The sequence below is a fragment of the Canis lupus genome, chromosome 22 (genome assembly GCF_011100685.1).
Source record: "Canis lupus familiaris isolate Mischka breed German Shepherd chromosome 22, alternate assembly UU_Cfam_GSD_1.0, whole genome shotgun sequence".
Classification (NCBI taxonomy): Eukaryota; Metazoa; Chordata; class Mammalia; order Carnivora; family Canidae; genus Canis; species Canis lupus.
Window position 1 is genome coordinate 27,014,499 of NC_049243.1, and position 18,194 is coordinate 27,032,692.

At 34.8% G+C, this 18,194-nt stretch overlaps 1 protein-coding gene across 3 annotated transcripts in view; it reads right to left on the bottom strand.

The window, feature by feature from the left end:
* Window positions 1–18,194, bottom strand: part of DIS3 (DIS3 homolog, exosome endoribonuclease and 3'-5' exoribonuclease) — a 30,293-nt gene that overhangs the window by 4,590 nt on the left and 7,509 nt on the right. For all 3 annotated transcript variants that reach the window (XM_038569722.1, XM_038569720.1, XM_038569721.1), the window contains 16 exons: window positions 16,920–17,087; window positions 16,012–16,176; window positions 14,803–14,916; window positions 14,534–14,671; window positions 13,807–13,953; window positions 12,798–12,914; window positions 12,437–12,538; window positions 11,462–11,526; window positions 11,291–11,375; window positions 8,942–9,069; window positions 5,469–5,555; window positions 3,283–3,439; window positions 1,698–1,912; window positions 1,224–1,392; window positions 933–1,091; window positions 180–302 (listed from right to left, as the gene is read on the bottom strand). In XM_038569722.1, the coding sequence (XP_038425650.1) occupies window positions 180–302; window positions 933–1,091; window positions 1,224–1,392; window positions 1,698–1,912; window positions 3,283–3,439; window positions 5,469–5,555; window positions 8,942–9,069; window positions 11,291–11,375; window positions 11,462–11,526; window positions 12,437–12,538; window positions 12,798–12,914; window positions 13,807–13,953; window positions 14,534–14,671; window positions 14,803–14,916; window positions 16,012–16,176; window positions 16,920–17,087 (2,139 nt within the window). The remainder of the gene's footprint in view (window positions 1–179; window positions 303–932; window positions 1,092–1,223; window positions 1,393–1,697; window positions 1,913–3,282; window positions 3,440–5,468; window positions 5,556–8,941; window positions 9,070–11,290; window positions 11,376–11,461; window positions 11,527–12,436; window positions 12,539–12,797; window positions 12,915–13,806; window positions 13,954–14,533; window positions 14,672–14,802; window positions 14,917–16,011; window positions 16,177–16,919; window positions 17,088–18,194) is intronic.

Sequence of the window (18,194 nt, forward strand, 5' to 3'; positions counted from 1 at the left end):
GATCCCATAGCCTAGGGAAATCAGTGAGAAAATAGCATTTGTCATGCAAATATCTGGCTCACACACTACTTATAAGACCCCTATTCTTGAACAGAAATAACTTAGAACCACATCCCTCTCTTTCACACAATATGTACCTTTTCTACCATCACAACATGGACAGTGAAGTTTGGTCTTACCTGTGGTTCTACCAGGGACATTCGGATTTTCTGATGCTGGAGATTGGATGAGTCTAGCATGATTTTCACTTTAACTTTATCAAATATATGGAACACTGTATCCTCTATTTTAAGGGAAGGTACCTAAATAAAACATATTTTACTTTATCTTTCACGTTAAATTTAAAAAATTACTTCCATATTTAATAAGCACCGAGGTGTTCACTATAACCAAAACCATTAGCCTAATAGCTTTACATATATATAACCCACTTATGTGCATACTCCCCACCTCTCAGTAAGATGGTCCCAATATATATATATTCATTAATCTCTGGATCCTCACCCCACTAATGACCAGATTGCTGGTCTACCAGAGAAAAAGGTTCTGTGGGCAAAGTTTGCTGTGTTACAGTTCTATTAGAGTTAGGGCAGTAGAGAGCATGTCAAACACTGGAAACAGGTTTAAAAAATTCCTGTCTGAGCAATAAGCAGCCATTTATTCTTTTACTCTGATGCACTTGTCCACCGAGTGCAAAGCATAATTCAGGTTTTCCTGAGGGGAGGAAACTACATGGTATGAAACAAATCAAGGACAACATGAGAATGTGGGAAAATATACTGAAGTGAGAAATTATGAATAGAATCAGCTTATTAGTTGGTACAATTAAACTCTGTAGGATAAAAAAAAATAATTCTGTCCTTTATTGGTACCATCAAAGAATAAGTACTCCCTCAAAAGACCCCAAAATAAAAACATCAGAAATACTATACCTCATCATCATAAATAAGCTTTGGCTTTGGTTTGTCCTTTTCTTCAAAAAAGACTGTACCTTCTAAACCATACTTTGGAATTAACACCACAATAGCATTCTTTCTTACAAACAGAATATAGGCTTCTTCACTTACTATTCCTTTGCTTTTGAAAAACAACTGTAAGATAACACATAGCCTTATTAAGGGTTGTCTTAAAATATTTTTGAAATTAACAAAAAGTATTCTGAAATTAAATTGAAAGTGAACAAAACTTCATCTCCCCTGACATTAGTGACAGAAGGCAAATACCTGAGTATGAAAAGCCACTGATGCACGTTGGGCATACTGAGCCATTTTGTGCCGGAAATTGAGATTTTTACATAAATCTGCAAGCTTGTGTTTGTCTGTCAACTCTGGATAAGTACAGTCAGCGCCAATAGCCACAGCCAACAACCGATGGACGATGATGTCTGCATATCTAGATGTGTGCAGGAGAAATAATCATGCTACATTAGCATTAAAATATCTTTTTACAGTTCAAAATGAACTATTTTCTACCTCCTATAATTTTATAAGGAAAAAATACTTTTTTTTTAAAGATTTTATTTATTTGACAGGGACAGAGAACAAGTAGGGGGAGTGGCAGGCAGAGGGAGAGGAAGAAGCAGGTTCCCCAAGGAGCAGGAAGCTTGGGGCTTGATCTCAGGACCCTGGGATCATGATTCCTGGCCGAAAGCAGACACTTAATTGAATGAGCCACCCAGGTGCCCCAGGAAAAAATACCTTCTAATGGGTGAAGTAAAATGTGTGTATATTGGAGATGCTAAGCCATAATGATGAAAATCATTATCCATTCCAGAGCAGAAGTACACAGCCTGCATCATACAGCGAGTGGCTAATATCCTTAAGAGAGTGTTGAGATATGGGAAAGTCGGGGAATCCGCCCGGTCCAAAGAGTCAGCCAAGGATTTGGCTGTATCAGTTTTAATTTCCAAATTCTGAAAGCAAAGAAAAGGGAAACAGCATCATATTAAACATTCTAAAATCAGTATCATCATGTGTTCAAAATACAATAAACTGAACTGAATATGGTGTTTTTGACCATATAATAAGTATTCTTGTCTTTTGTCCTTAACCTAGAACTAAAAATAACTTATAAAAAGCAGTGATTGTTTTGTGCAACATCAAAGCTTAAAATTTTCTGAAAGCATTTAAAGGTACTAAGGTATCAATATTCTGAAGTAGTTTCAAAGGGAAAAAGAATGGTGGAAGGTGGAAGCAAGAGTGTAATTTCTCAAAGTCCAATCTGTGCCTGCCTATTCTTTGGGTAGGAAAAAAAAAAAATCAATGCAGATCTGGATACTTTCCAGCATTTCTGGATCTCCTCTGCAGATATATATTTTCCTTCCATTCAAAGTAAAAGTAAAGGCCAGAGGCTAAATAATACCTTAATGGTCACTATACTACATCAGCTCAATATACTGATACATCAAACCAACAGCTTTGTTCTACTTTGGGAGTTGAGGCAAAAATGCTTAAATCCTTTCTCCTCTTCCATGTCTTAGGAAGATATAGGACAATAAGAGAAAATTCCCCAATTTACAGTGTCAGCCTTAGAGCAGAGGAGCAGCTGTTTCTGTTCTGATGGATAGGGGTAGAAGACCCACCATAAAGATAAAAAAATCTGAAAAACCAGAAACCAACACCATTCTATTGGAATAATACCCTGAGACCAAACACTACTTCCAGCTCTTTTCTAGACAGGAGAGATGGGAACTAAACAAACTAAACAAGAGATCCAAAGAAAACCAATATAAGCCATAGTCACCACGCAGGTAAGGGTAATTATGCCAAAATGAGGTGTAGGATATGGTACCCTTTCTACATTTTTCTTTTCCCCTAATGTATGCAATAAACGGACTTTTTTCTTAGGGCCATGATATAAAAAGGGCTTAACTGAGTTGAAGATAAGAGGAAAAACAATTATTTCTAAGTCTCTAAAGTTAGGCAGTTACAGAGGAGGCATAAAATAATACAGATATAGAGAAATGTATATAGGCAAAAAGATATCGAAGAGCTTCACATGTTCAAGATACTGCAAATAGGTTAGTCTGGAACTTCTGGCTGTAGCACAGGGTGCTCGTTCAGACATCAAAAGATTTTATTAAATAAGCAAATGATTTCAATGTAGAAGGAGATGACTGCATCCATCTTAGACGATCTTTTTCCTTAATCAAAAGTACTCCTCACATATCTTTGCATCAAAACAACCAACAAAACTTTCATGCAGATGCAAATGTAGATTATTTAGTACAAAGGATAGATCACAATTCAAATACAGATGATTTTGCAAACTATGTGACCTTACCTTGGATTTAGCTGCCTTAACAAGAATTTCATAATTTGATGGAGGAGGAGCAGGGTGTTTTCGAAGCAGGGCATGTTCTGAGAATTCTTCATGAATTTTTTTTGCAACAGAGATATTGGCAAGTAACATAAATTCTTCCACCATGGAATTTGTTTCTCTGCCAATAGAGAAATCATTAAAGAAGGAAAAAGAATTTGAGACTTCTACATATGACAAGTATTTCTATGTAAACATTTCTATATGTGTGTGCACATGTATATTTTTTGTAACCTAGGGCTCTTTCATTTCTCAGCTGCTATGCTGACAATCTTACTATGCATCTACTGCATGGAGTAAATGTCATGCAAGACTTTAAAGTTGCATTTAAGAAACAGAAATTTCACTAACTCTAGTAATATATAAAATCCAAACCATAAGCATTTTCACCTGCTTTTATGAAGTGTAAAGAGATTTTTAACTATAACTCCATAAAAATAAAGTTTATTTTTTTATTTTTATTTTTTTAAGATTTTATTTATTCATGAAAGAGAGAGAGAGAGAGGCGCACAGAGAAGCAGGTTCTATGCAGGGAGCCTGACATGGGACTCGATCCTGGGTCTCCAGGATCAGGCTCTGGACTGAAGGCGGCGCTAAACCACTGAGTCACCTGGGCTGCCCAAAATAAAGTTTACTAATAAGAATTAAAAGCTATTTAGGTCATAATAATTTGGGCTTAAAAAGTAAAATATTCACCAATAAATCACCAAAATGAAGAAATTATATTTACAATACCTATTCTGGATATTTATTATGGGCCTGACATTAGCTATGTTGTATCATCTGTATCCATATAGAAAAAGCTATATGTTCGTTCTGTTCTGTAAATGAGAAAACTAAGGATGTGTAACATTATTCTCTTGCTCAAAGTCAGAGTTAGTAGTAACAAGCCTCAAGCCCACTTAACTGACTTCAAAACTCTTAACCAATTTGATGTTACTCTTCATTCTGTATAGTCTATGTCTACTTAAAACTTAGGTTAGTTAATGATCTGTATTCTGTGTACATTGTGCTTTCTTTCTCCCAAATCACTGGCTGAATGGGCATTATATAATGATACCTTTAAAACTACAGGGACAAGCTCTTAGAAATGTGTTTTGTCTTCTTCTCGGTAAAAAGAAAGGGGTGATACTCTACTTCAGCAAAGTTAGATTCGAAATTTTCCTCAAAAAACGTCTTAGTATTAGGCTCACTGTTCACATTAACATTAGTTTTTTTTGTACAGTTCTCCCAAAAGTATTTTTTCATTTTAGCACACACTGGTCCTAAGAAACTTGCATACTGTCTCATTTTTAATCCTTGGTCATCTAAGAGAAGAGTATACATGTGCATTTAATTTCAGAATTAGGGGATCTCTGGGTGACTCAGAGGTTTAGTGCCTGCCTTTGACCCAGGGCATGATCCTGGAGTCCTGGGATCAAGTCCCACATCAGGCTCCCTGCACGGAGCCTGCTTCTCCCTCTGCCTGTGTCTCCGCCTCTCTCTCTCTCTCTCTCTCTGTGTCTCTCATGAATAAATAAAATCTTTAAAAAAATAAAAAATAATAATAATAACTTCAGAATTACCTTTTAAAAGGCATAGAAAAGAAGCCTAAGTGATTTAACTTTGCTTCTTCAATCTCAACCAAATCAATACAATGGCAACAACAATAACATCTGAGCACTCTTCAGAACATCTGGTGAGGTAGTTACCATTATCAGTCCTATTTTACCAACAGATGCATAAAAAGACCAAATAACTTGTCTTGAGTTATTGGTGGAAGTGAGATCCAAACCTAGGCAGTCTGGCTTTAAAGCACAAGGTCATGACCACTATGCTCTTCTACATTAAAAACTTAAGAAATTAACCAGGGCAATCTCTTGGTTACCATAACTATTATTGGTCAAGTTCTAATATGCCACACATCCAGAACAAATCAAATTGGAAATTCTTCTATTATAATACTAATCTCAGTTTTATGTATGAAAAACTAAAAAGCAAAATCATATTTATTTTTCTCTATATATCCTAAGTCAAAAAGATCTACAGAAATCATAACCCTACTAGAAACAGGTATTTGGGGTACAAATAGGTTTTATTTATTAATATATATACTAGTTATTGCATTTAAAATAAAAATCCTATCTACTGCCCAGCAAGAATTTACATACCTGAGTTCCTTGGTCTGCAAATCTATAGGATCATGAGTTTCACTGTCCATGTGGAATCGAACTTCTGGAGAAGAAAGAGTCAAAGCCCTAAATAAAAATTAAAGATGTAAATTAGTAAAGTGAGCCAATAACAGATATAATTCCAGAAGTGATGCTTTTAAAATAGAAAATGATCACAGCAAGTAATACTTTTTCTTCTAAAACCTTTAAGACCATCTGCTACGTTTTATGTTCTATTTTCACTGAGGGCTTTGCATCTCACAGATCAAAGTGCATTTAAGACAGGACAATAGTAACTCAACAAAATATGCGTCCTTGTGCTTCCAAGAATTTGAGTATGTTCTGTATCCAAACGATGGGTTTTTATTCATAAGTTTTTCTGAGCTTTTTTTTTACTTTGAGTATGCACAAATATTTAATTTTTGAACTATATGTATTCATTTGGACATTTAAAAATTACATATATTCATTTGGACATAATAAAAGTACACATGCAATTATAAAGCATTAGCACATGTAATTAGTAGATGAAAAAACCTAAAATGAAGCTTCTAGTTGATGACAAAGTATACAATTAACACATACTATAAAAAGAAAAAATGAGAAAAGCCTCTTAGAAAAATATGTAAATGTATATTTCACCCCAAAACAATCACCCAACCAGTAGCTAGAAAATAATTTTGCTAAAGACAATCTGGAAATTTTACTTTTTAGAAGATTTCCAGATTTCCACTATTTCAGTGTTTTCTAAGCAAGATTCAAAAGGTACCTCAGAGGATAACAGTATTACAATTACTTATAAACATGGATTTGTAATCACTTTTGTAAGTAAAGAAGGTAACTGGCAATATTTTATTGCAGAAAACAATGTACTGGGGTGAAGGATGATGCAGAGTGGCAAAAGGAAAGCTGCCATGGGGAGATAAGTAACATCAGAATATCCACAGTTCAAAAGTACGTGCACATTCGCTCAGCCAACACAGAGACTGATAAGCCACGACCCTGTAACGTACACACACTGACGCTACTGAAACGGAGTGCTACGTGTCAGATTACAGACTATTCTAAATGCTTTATATGCATGGTTCACTTAATGAGCTGGCAGGTTCTCCTGGGAAAAGTAAATTCCAACAGGGCAAGTCTTATGTTTCTTCACACCCTGATGCTATTTTCATCAGGTTAGCTTCAAACCACTTAAGACAAAGAATTTTAAATGAAGGTGGGTAACCCTAATCAATCGTGGAGAAGAGGAGAAAAGTGGAGGGACAAAAGATCAAACTGTGTAAGCTAACTCTTCACCTCTTCCCTCAATTCTTCAACTTTATTAGAACTACCAAAGGAATACTAGACTGAGATTCTTGACAAATATTCTTGACCAATAATTCCTTTCTTGTCATGCAGTCTTTACAGTAAGATTCTACACTAGATTTAGTCTGTGTTTATCAATACATTGACCTTAAAAGCAAGATTTTTTGCTTTTTTTAAAGATTTTATTTATCTATTTGACAGAGAGAGAGGGAAAGAGAAAGAGAACACACAAGGAGACAGAGCGGCAGACATAGAGAGAGGGAGAAGTAGGCTCCCCTGAGCAGGGAGCCACATGTGGGGCTCAATTCCAGGGCCTAGAGATCAAGACCTGAGCCAAAGGAAGATGCTCAACCAACTGAGCCACCCAGGTGCCCCAAAAGCAAGATTTGTTAATCACATTTTCATCACTTTTTCTTCATATGATACTTAAAACGTTATGTCTGTTCATGACATAACATTAATCCTTTAAGACAGACATAAAATAAATATAAAACAGAACATATCCTTTAAGAAAGCAAAAAAATAACAATTTTTTTTCCTGATTGTTTGCTCAATTTTCCCCTAAGACTGAGAAGACTCGATGACCTCTTTTTCACCAGTAGATGACTGGTTACAAAATTAAAAGTAAAGACTATTTTTGAAGTTAAAAATTATCTTTCCTGAGGGTGCCTGGGTGGCTCAGTGGTTGAGCATCTGCTTTGGCTCAGGTCATGATCCTGGGATCCCAGGATCAAGTCCCACATCGGGCTCCCCACAGGGAGCCTGCTTCTCCCTCTGCCTATGTCTCTGCCTCTTTCTCTCTGTCTCTCATGAGTAAATAAACAAAAAAATTTTTTAAATAAAATCTTTTAAAAAATTATCATTCCTGTACTAATCAAGAGAAGCTAAATACTAATGCAAATTTCTCCTTAAAACCACCAAAATGAATAGTTTCAATTTGCATTTTACTCATTTTGCTTTTAAAACAAACTTTCTAAACATTATCTTCAAACTTTCTTCTGATATCTTGCATACTATATAAACCTTCAATAAACAAACGCTTGCTGAAAAATGTGTTTTGTGTCCTTTTTAATTTCTTTGGGTTTAATGCATCCAAGTTATCCTTACATAGCTGCCAAGTTTTATATTTAGGATCCCACTGAGTATTCGCAGAAAACTGACCTTTTGAGTAGATATAAAGATGACTCAGTATAACTACCTAGAAAAATAGTGTCCGATATAACTTTCTTCAGAGATGGAAATGTTCTCTATCTACACTAATATGGTAATCACTAGCCATATGTGGCTACTGAGTATTTGAAATGTGGCTAGTGTCTCAGGAACTGAATTCTTAATTTTCTTTACTATTTAAAAATTTTAATTTACATAGGCACACCTTATGAAATAGCACAGTTCTAGAATTTGTACTTCCCAACAATAAAGCACTTTTAGTAACCACCTGTGACCGTCCTCTGGATGGGCAGGGGAACCCAAGACCAACATCTGAAAGGCTCATATACTTGCTTTACTCCAAGAGCTGATGCTATCTTTTAAAAATCAAATTTAACTACTTTACTTCAACAATTTTGGTTGGATAGTCCTTATCTTATACTGCTGCAGTTAGGCAAATCCCATGATAGAATACCTAGATGACAAGTATCTGCCACTAGTTATTAGATCTTTGGGAAGACTGCTTCTATATAACTCTTAATCATTTAAAAGTTATAAATAAATAAATAAATAAATAAATAAATAAATAAATAAATGTTATAATCATGTAATGTTGATTAAACAATCTGTAAAATCACTTCAAACTCTAAAGTACAAGTAGTTCATCTACATTTATTTAAGTATCTGAAAACCAGTGTTCAATATAGAAACTCATTTCTAACTAAAACTAGAAATAATCCATGGAAAAGTCTTAAGGAGCTCTTGCCTCCCTAGAATTTCTCCAAGATCTTTAATTCTTTAGCATAATAAATTACAAAGACAGAGCTCCTGAACAAACATCAGTCCAGAATTAAGTTGCAAATATAAAAGGTAGCTAGAAGAAAAAGAATGTCTCTGAGTTTCTATTCAGCTCATTAAACAGTCTGTCCATGATAAAACACTTTAAAGAGTTCACAGATTATCTTACTAGGATAAATAAATTAACACACTTCTTAATAAATAGTTTTGAAATATACCCTTTTTCGATTCTTCTTTTTTTCAAAATTTTAGCTAGCTTATTTAGTCCACGGAGACTAGTGGTAATATCATCATTCATGGCTGCAGAATCAATTCTCATCTGAGCTTCAGCATATGTAAGGGAAGCCTAAAAAGAAAACCACATGTTAGTATAACTCTTAAAAAAACTGGGGATCCCTGGGTGGCTCAGTAGTTGAGCACCTGCCTTTGGCCCAGGGCATGATCCTGGAGTCCTGGGATCGAGTCCCACATTGGGCTCCCTGCATGGAGCCTGCTTCTCCCGCTGCCTGTGTCTCTGCCTCTCTACCTCTCATGAATAAATAATTTAAAAAAAAAAAACCTGGTTTATAGGGGACCTACGTGGCTCAGTTAAGTGGCTAACTTATTTTCAACTCAGGTCATCATTTTAGGATTGTGAGCTCAAGCCCAACATGGGGCTCCAGGCTGGGCACGGAGCCTAGATTCTTTCTCCCCCTCTGTCCCTCCATGCCCCCTACCCTCACATGCTCTAAAAATAATTTTAAAAATTTATTTCACATGTAGGAAAAAAACCTGGTTTACTATATTTTCCTATTTGCACTAAATAAAATCTATGATTTTGGAAAACCTAAATCAATAACAAAAGATAGTCCTAAGCCATTATATATATACTCCAGACCTATGGTTTCTGATTCATTAATTTGTATCTGATGCATTACACAACATAAGCAAACTATGTTCACAAAAAACAAAATGGGGTGCCTGGGTGGCTCAGTCCGTTGAGTGTCTGACTCTTGGTTTGGGGTCAGATCATGATCTCAGGATCATGGGATAGGGCTCTGCAGTAAGCAGGGTGTCTGCTTGGGATTCTCTCTCTCCCTCTGCCCCTTCCCCACTAATGCCATCCCTCTAAAAATAAGTCAATCTTTATAAACAAAACAAAATGGTAGTATCTGTTGGTAAATAAATTGCTTAAACTTTACTTTCACAAGTCAGTTAACAAATAAATGCTTAGATAACACAAAATAAAGTAAAAATGAAAGTTATATTATTCTCTGGCAATGACTATTGTGAAGTCCTTTTCAGATCATCATTACTTCCTTACTCAATGACAAATAACTAAGAACATTGTAATAGCCTAGACATCATGTTTTACAGAATGTCTATGAAATATCCCAAATTAAGTATCTAAAAATGAGACCAATCATAGTAAAAAAGATCTCAAGTAATTTCCAATTAGAATTTGAATATACAAATAGTGCTTCTGTTCCTATTTTGCACCTCATGGGAAACTACCATTCTTTAGCTTATCAAAAACATAAATAAATAAAAAAAGTTTAGGGGCACTTGGGTGGTGCAGTCGACTAAGCATCAGGTTTCAGCTCAGGTCATGATCTCTTGGTCACAAGATTTAAGCCCGTGTGGCTCTGAGCTCAGCACGGAGCCTGCTTGGGACTCTCTCTCCCTCTCCCTCTCCTCTGCCCCTTTTATTCTCTCTCCTTCTCAAGTAAATCAAAAAGCTTAAAAAGAAAAAGAAAAAGAAAAAGAAAAAGAAAAAGAAAAAGAAAAAGAAAAAGAAAAGGGTAGTTTCACAAGTAAAAACCAGGAATGGCATAGGAGAGTTAGATAATGCAGGCCAGGTCAGATTCTTAGGGAATCCAAGTTATCTACTAAGAACTAAGACTTCCCTTCCAAAAATGTTTTCTGTTGTATGTTCACTGAACTTGTTTCATATAATTTTGTTACACTGATCAAGTCTGGGAGAAAAAGAAACTCATCCTCTTTAAAAAACACAAATCGAAGGAAGGCTTAAATCATTCATACATCAGTAACTATCAGTTCAATACTGCTTTTCCAACCATTAGTTCATCCAAGACAGCTGAAAGCAACTACTTGATGGCAAACTTCAGAGGAAGACTAAGGGCAGAGTGAGAACATAAGGGAACGTGGGGAGATTTCCAAAAAAGAGAAGGATAAGAACCTGGCTCCACTCTGACCCGAAACTTCAGGGTAATTCTGCTAAAATCCAAGGATAATTTATAACATCATTTCTCTGAAAAATTGTGAATATCACAAGATGGTGTATATGCCAAGTTTGGAAATACTGACCAGTTTATACACTGGAACGATTTCAAATACTAGTGTTCCTGAATTAGGACAAAAAGCCATCTATTTAGTCTTCTCAAGTACCCAGGCTTTGTAAGTTTCTGAATATAAGACAACTGCGTCAAGAATTAAGCAGATAAATGGAAAAATAAGATTTTGCTACAATATTGGGGAAAATTTTAACAAATCTTTTTCAAAACCATCTAGAACACTGTTAAAAGTACCAAAGATCTTAAACATTTAATATTAACCATGAAACCAACCTTTGAATTAATGACACTTTTGGTAAACCTCACTTTTAAGATTTCAGCATCGTGATTCATTTCCCAAATACATGAAAATGCCAACCTACGGAGGAAAGTCCAGTGTTTGTTAATGGGAATCCATTAAAACAGTAAATATTATGTTCTCATGAAAAAAACATGTATCAGTACCTGTCAACATTACATCTTAAGGAACATAAATTAGAGCTAAGCAGCTCTGGAACCATGTCGATCCTCTGGAACAGGAAAAAACAAGAGTGCATATTACTTATCTATAGCCACACATTTATTTGACGTTTCATTCTCAAGTAGCATTAATTTAAAAGGGGAGAACAGGTCTTTGTGAATTGAGAAAATAAGAAATATATCTATTTCTAGAAAAGTATTTCCATGGAACTGTTACAAACAGGAAGCAACGAAAGGAAACCGGACTTCCTGTCAGTGGATCTAAGCATAAGTCCTCTCCACAAGCCACTTAGCTGTCCTTCAAGTCTGCAATCCCTGCTCTAGACAGTAGGTTTGGACTAGATAGCAGACACAAGTTTTAACAGCTCTATGACTATGTGGTGCTTTAGACATACTGAAAAAAAGCCATAAAATTTTTACAGAAAAAAGCTGCACGCAAGAACTCTGACAATGGATTCATAAGAGAGTAAGCTTAACTTTCCCTTCCACTGTCACAACTTTCTCTGTAAGTTTATAGAAGATTCCTTTAAAAAGAAAAAATGGTAAATTATGACAAAATAGACTCATGACTGAACTTCTGAAGCAATGGAAGACACATTAGTTACCCGTAACTAATAAGTTAAATGTTACAAAACAATTTATATCACACCTAAACCTATTTGTTATTTGGGTCACTCATAACCAAACACACTGCATTATTTTCACTGATTTATGGCCCCCTTGTTCTTTGTATGTCATTTAGCTAATTCAGGTACTATTCCAGACCATTCAAGAATTCCAGAGTGCCCATGGTTTTTAGAAACTAACAATGCACAACTTATATATAACAGTTATTCCTCGTATTTCACTAAATACTGAGGATGGAAACACCTCCCATGATTTTATTAGTAAGAATAAAACAGATGCTGAAAAAAGTTCCAAGCACGTGTCAAAATTCCATTTTAAATTTAACCCATTTACCTTTTCACAAAGATACACAGTTGTTCCCCTTCTGGCTGACTCTTGATCCAAAGCATTTCCTGGCCTAATAAAATGGCTAACATCTGCAATATGAACACCAACCTTAAAAAGGTAAGAATAAAAGGATGTCAACATGCTTAATTGGGTAAACATACTAATGGAGTTCTAATGAGAAGTAACTGAACAAAGTGAAAAAGGATGATCACTTTTACCATTTCAATTTCTGACATGTGCCCATTAGTCTCTGTAGCTACAACTGACTAGGCATGAGTAATTCACAAATTCTATACTGGGTCAAAAGAAAATAAACTCAAAAACAGAACTATGTATTCAGATAAGAATGTCACTACAACAAGAATACCTCCAAGTTTCCATTTTCAAGTTCTCTACAATGTAGAGCATCATCTATATCCGTACAGCCTGGTGGGTCCACACTACAAACACACAGATGTCTCAGGTCTTCTCGGTTTTTCATGTCCTAGAAAATGCCACATTGCTGAGATATAAAAAATTATTTTGGTAGCACAAATGAAACAAAGCTCTTACGAAATCAGACATCTCTCTCTATGTATTTTAAAAGAAACTTTGTTTTGGGGCGCCTGAGTGGTTTAGCAGATTAAGTGTCCGTCTTTGGCTCAGGTCATGATCCCAGGGTTCTGGGATTGAGCCCCACATTGGGTTCTCTGCTCAGCAGGGAGTGTGCTTCACCCTCTCTTGCTCCCCTTCTCCTTGTGAATGTTCTCTGTGTCAAATAAATAAATAAAATCTTTAAAAAAAAAAAAAACCTTATAAAAGAAACTTTATTTGTTAATAATAACCACGTACTATAATTTTACCTTGTGGTTTCTTTACCTTTGAATAATTTGACATGTTAGTGTTGGCTCCCCAGAAAAATGTATCTTTCAGTAAAACAAATGATGTTTGTAATACCTAAGAATTCTATATCTAGCATAAATGCAGCAGGGGAGGACGGGGCTATGGTTTCTCCTACCTCCCTTCATTTATTGGCTGCATGCCCAATGTGGAACCCAATGCAGGGCTTGAATGCACAACCCTGAGATCAAGACCTGAGCTGAGATCAAGAAATGGACGCTTATTTTCTACATATTTAAAAAGACATACAGGGACGTGTGAGTGGCTCAGTGGTTGAGCATGTGCCTTTGGCTCAGGATGTGATCCCAAGGTTCTGGGATCGAATCCCACATCGGGCTCCCTGCAGGGAGCCTGCTTCTCCCTCTGCTTATGTCTCTGCCTGTCCCTGTGTCTCTTATGAATAAATAAATAAAATCTTAAAAAAAAAAAAACCACACATACAAAAATCAAATTAGGCCAGATACAGTAATTTATACATTCTTTTTTTTTCAATTTACCTTTTCAGTAATGCTCCAGGGCATCTTTGGAAGAAAGCTAAGAACAGCCTGTGAGAATGGCTGATGGGGAACATCGTGCTCAAGCAACAAAACTTCTGTTTCAGTCTCTTTCTCTCCAACTTCACCCAAGTTTTTTACAAAGTGTCCCTAAAACCAAAAGCTATTATTAGAAAGGTGAATTTTATAGCTTTTTGTTTGGTGTATGTTATTAGGACATTAAATTCTTAAACATTTATCTATCACTTCAGTATTTCTAAATGTTTCCATTTCTTCTTAAAATGAATCCATAAATCTCAAGTGATTTATGATGGAGACTTCCTGAGGTCCCAGTTCTTATATAACAAAGTGTTGTCTATTTTCTATGACCTTTTAAATTAAAAAAAATTCCTTCAAATATGGTAGCTTTAGAATTTATTACATTTTAAGTACCATTTAAAGTACTTTAACAGTACTTTAAAGTACTATTTAATTAAGTACTTAGGTTTTAAGTACTATTTTTGTAACCACTATCAAAAGTTGTTAGAAAATGAGTAAAAACAAACGATGTGTATTGGAATTTCATAAGATCAATTTTCAAATAAGATGTACTACTTATCAGTTAACTTTGTAAAATATTCCATATTTCAATATGAATTTTATTACAGAAACAGATTCTATTTTCACTAAAAGAAGCAATTTCATACCCAATTCTTAATATTCCAAAACAAAATAAATCATTCAAGCTTACGTTTGGATATCTAGAATTTCTGGGCCAACCATCAATAGCAACAATAATCCTCCGTCCTTCTAATGCAGATGCCTGTCTGGTTTCTATTCGAATTCTAGGGATTCTCCTATCAGCAGGGGTAAAGAGATGTCTTCTTGACTAAAGAAAATTAAGACAGAAGATTTTATACACAGACACACAAATCTGAGGAGGGAGGTAGAAGCGGAAGGCTCTAAGTTCTATTTAATGCGTAACATTTTTAATTACATACCAACAGGCTCTTTACTCACCTCTTTAATATCAGACTTGGAAAGCATGCCACAATACGGTCTCCAATTTCTTTTTATTATTCCTACAACTCTACCCGTAGGCTTTAACATTTTTTCACTTACAGCAGTCTTAAGCTGAGATTTAAAAAGAAAAATAAAAATCGTCAGTTGTTTGTTCCTCTACGTATAATGAAACAATTTCTCTTTAAAGTCAGAATATGAATATGGATACTAACACTTCTAGGGAGTAAATTATGACAAAGAGTCACAGAATCTTGATGCTTCAAAATTCTAGGTCAGAATATGCCAAACCAAGCCATGGAAACATTTCTACAATAATAATGCACTACAAAAACAGATCATCAAAAAACAAAGAAAAAAAATATATAACCAAATAAATATGTCAGAATTCAACTGTTCAGTTTTAATTATGAGGATTTACTCATCACACACAGACAAATCTGGGAATTAACAGGTTAGGATTTTAGCAGTAGTTGCACCACAGAGTCATGTGGCATTTATTAATTCATTAAAAAGACATGTATCTTTAAAAGTTCTTCCTTATCCAAAACAAAAACCCAAATAAAGAGTATTTATTAGAAATAGCTGAAGGACTTTATGATATTTCATTTCAACACTCTATGGCCTGGACTCTGAAAAAAATAACACTATATTAAGACTCCAGAGCACTGAACACAATTCTTATAAAAAGGAAACTACTAATGTCTGAATTCCAACTATTTGCATTATTCTTGTAATTCTAAAATATAGACATAAATAGGTCGTATCAGGTAGACTTTAGATTGTAAAGAAACAACTGAAAGCATTCTCTTCATTATATTGTTAACAGAAAAGGAATTAAACAGGCGCTATATAAGGACCCCAAAATACATCTATTATGCTGATGTAATTTTAGTATTACATAAAAGCAATGTAGAGAAGTTCTAATTTGTATTTACTTAAACCTCCTAATTCAGACAGATCATGTCCAAGTTACAGTCTTTTTATATTTAAACCTGTTTATTTGAGCAAAAGAAGATGATAGGAAGACTATTTAAATATTTAAGAGGGAAAATAAACTACTGTATGAAATGTATTAAACCCACAGAACTATAATCTTACTCAGTAAACTTGAAAGCACTGAAATGTGTTTAATTTTCTCCAAAGCTAAAACACTAATGAATTCTACAAAACTACACAGACAAAACATAAACCTGCTTGGTTTCATACAATGCGTTCTCTCTCCTCTTCTTTTTCCACATCATCTTCATTTTGACCTTCATCGTGTAAAACCACAGAAGATGGTGCCACCCACTGATTCTTGGGAAGAAGTTCTATAGCCACAATATCTTCATGAACAGCTCGGTTTAAATGTTTAAGTCCCTGTAAGATTATCTATGTAAAACAGCAAAATGATACATGCTCAGACATTTTTAATGGCAATATAATAAAGGGAATGTTACCTAACAGAAGTAAAGATATAATGGGTGTTTCTATTTATCTATATTTCTCCTTTCTATAGTGTCCCTTTACTCCATCTTCTTAATTTCTCAATATCAAGTAGAGAAAACATGTCAGAAAATATGGGTTGTATTCATGGCTCTACCATAACTCTTACATTAATACCAAAAGACTTTGGGAAAACGTCTTAATCTCTCTAAATCTGAGGGTCCTGATTTGTAGAATGAAAAAAAGAATATCTGCTTTCATAGGCACAGTTGAAGATTAAATGAAATGCAGCATTCAAAGCAGTTAGAAGAGTATCTGCAAATAGCACCAAAAATAATTACTATTTGCTTTAAAGTGTGTGAAACCCTCTGGAGCATTTATAGGTTATGTAAACAGCATTTCCCATAACTAGCCATAATACAGAAAATAGAGGCATCCTACTATTATTATTATTGTTTGATTAGACTTTAATTCCCTTAAAGTGGGGTAAATAAAAAGTTATTTTCTTCCATAAACATCTCTCTAAGAAAGTGATTCATTCTATTATTTATGACTTCTCACATAACTGCCTTTAAGCTGATAAACTAGAAGGGTAAAGTAAGTTTAAATTCTCATACAAAATTTTTAACACTTATAAAAATCATAAAAAGCCTTTTACTATATATGGGATTTATGTACACAACACTTGCCTCTTTATCTTCTTCAGTGTCTCCATGAACCCATACTGTAGCTTCTAAGTAATTTTCCCTGCTGGCTCTAAATGTTCCTTGAAGGTATGTACCAGATTTTATGCCTTGTTGTAGCTTACTTAAAGGAAGATGCTCTGAAAATATTATTCTTCCATTCTCTATTTCATTCTGTGAAATAAGCAAACCACAAGATGCAGTTAGTATGTAAATCTTCCATACACTCAACAGACAACTACTATCATCACTATCAGGTATTAAAAAAAAAAAAAGAAAATCATCCATGGGCACCTGGTGGCTCAGTCAGTTGGGTGTCTGACTCTTGATTTTGGCTCAAGTCATGATCTCTGGGTTGTGGAAGCAAGCCCCACATCAGGGAGTCTGCTTGAGATTCTCTTCCTCTCCCTCTGCCTCTCCCCACCCCCTGCCTTTCTCCCTCTCTAAAAAAAAAGAAAAGAAAAGAAAAGAAAAGAAAAGAAAAGAAAAGAAAAGAAAAGAAAGAAAAGAAAAGAAAGAAAAGAAAAGAAAAGAAAAGAAAAGAAAAGAAAAGAAAAGAAAAGAAAAGAAAAGAAGAAACTGATTCTTTACCAAAAATGTCTACCTGGGAGAAAATATTTGCAAATCATGTATTTAATAAGGAACTTGTATCCAGAATATAAAAATCTTATAACTCAATAATAAAAAGACAACTCAACTAAAAACCAGGCAAAGGATCTGAATAGGGATACGCACACATACACATACATAAGCTAAGATATATACCTATGTATTACATATAATATACAAGCTCATGAAAAAATGCTCAACACCATTAGTCATTAGGGACATGCAAATCAAAGCAAAATCCTATGGACATATCACCTGACACTCATTAAAAAGGCTATAATGAAAAAGACATGTATTGGTGAGGAACTGGAAACTTCATACATTGCTGGGGGGGAATGTAAACTGCTGCACACTCTTTGGGAAATAGTTTGGCAGTTCCTTGAAAAGTTAAATATAAAATTAAACTGCTCCATATAATGGAGCAAATCCTCTTGCACATTCCTAAGTATGTATCAAAGAGAAAGGAAAGAAGACCACATATTACATTATTACATTTATATGAAATACACAGAATAGGTAAATTTACAAAGATAGAAAGATCAGTAGTTGCGTGGGGCTAAAGCAAGGGCATTTCAGGAACAGACTGGGCTTGAGTGGTAATGGATATGGATTTATTTTAGAAGGGAAGAAAATGTTCTAAAATTAGATTGTAGTGATGGTTGCATAATCTTG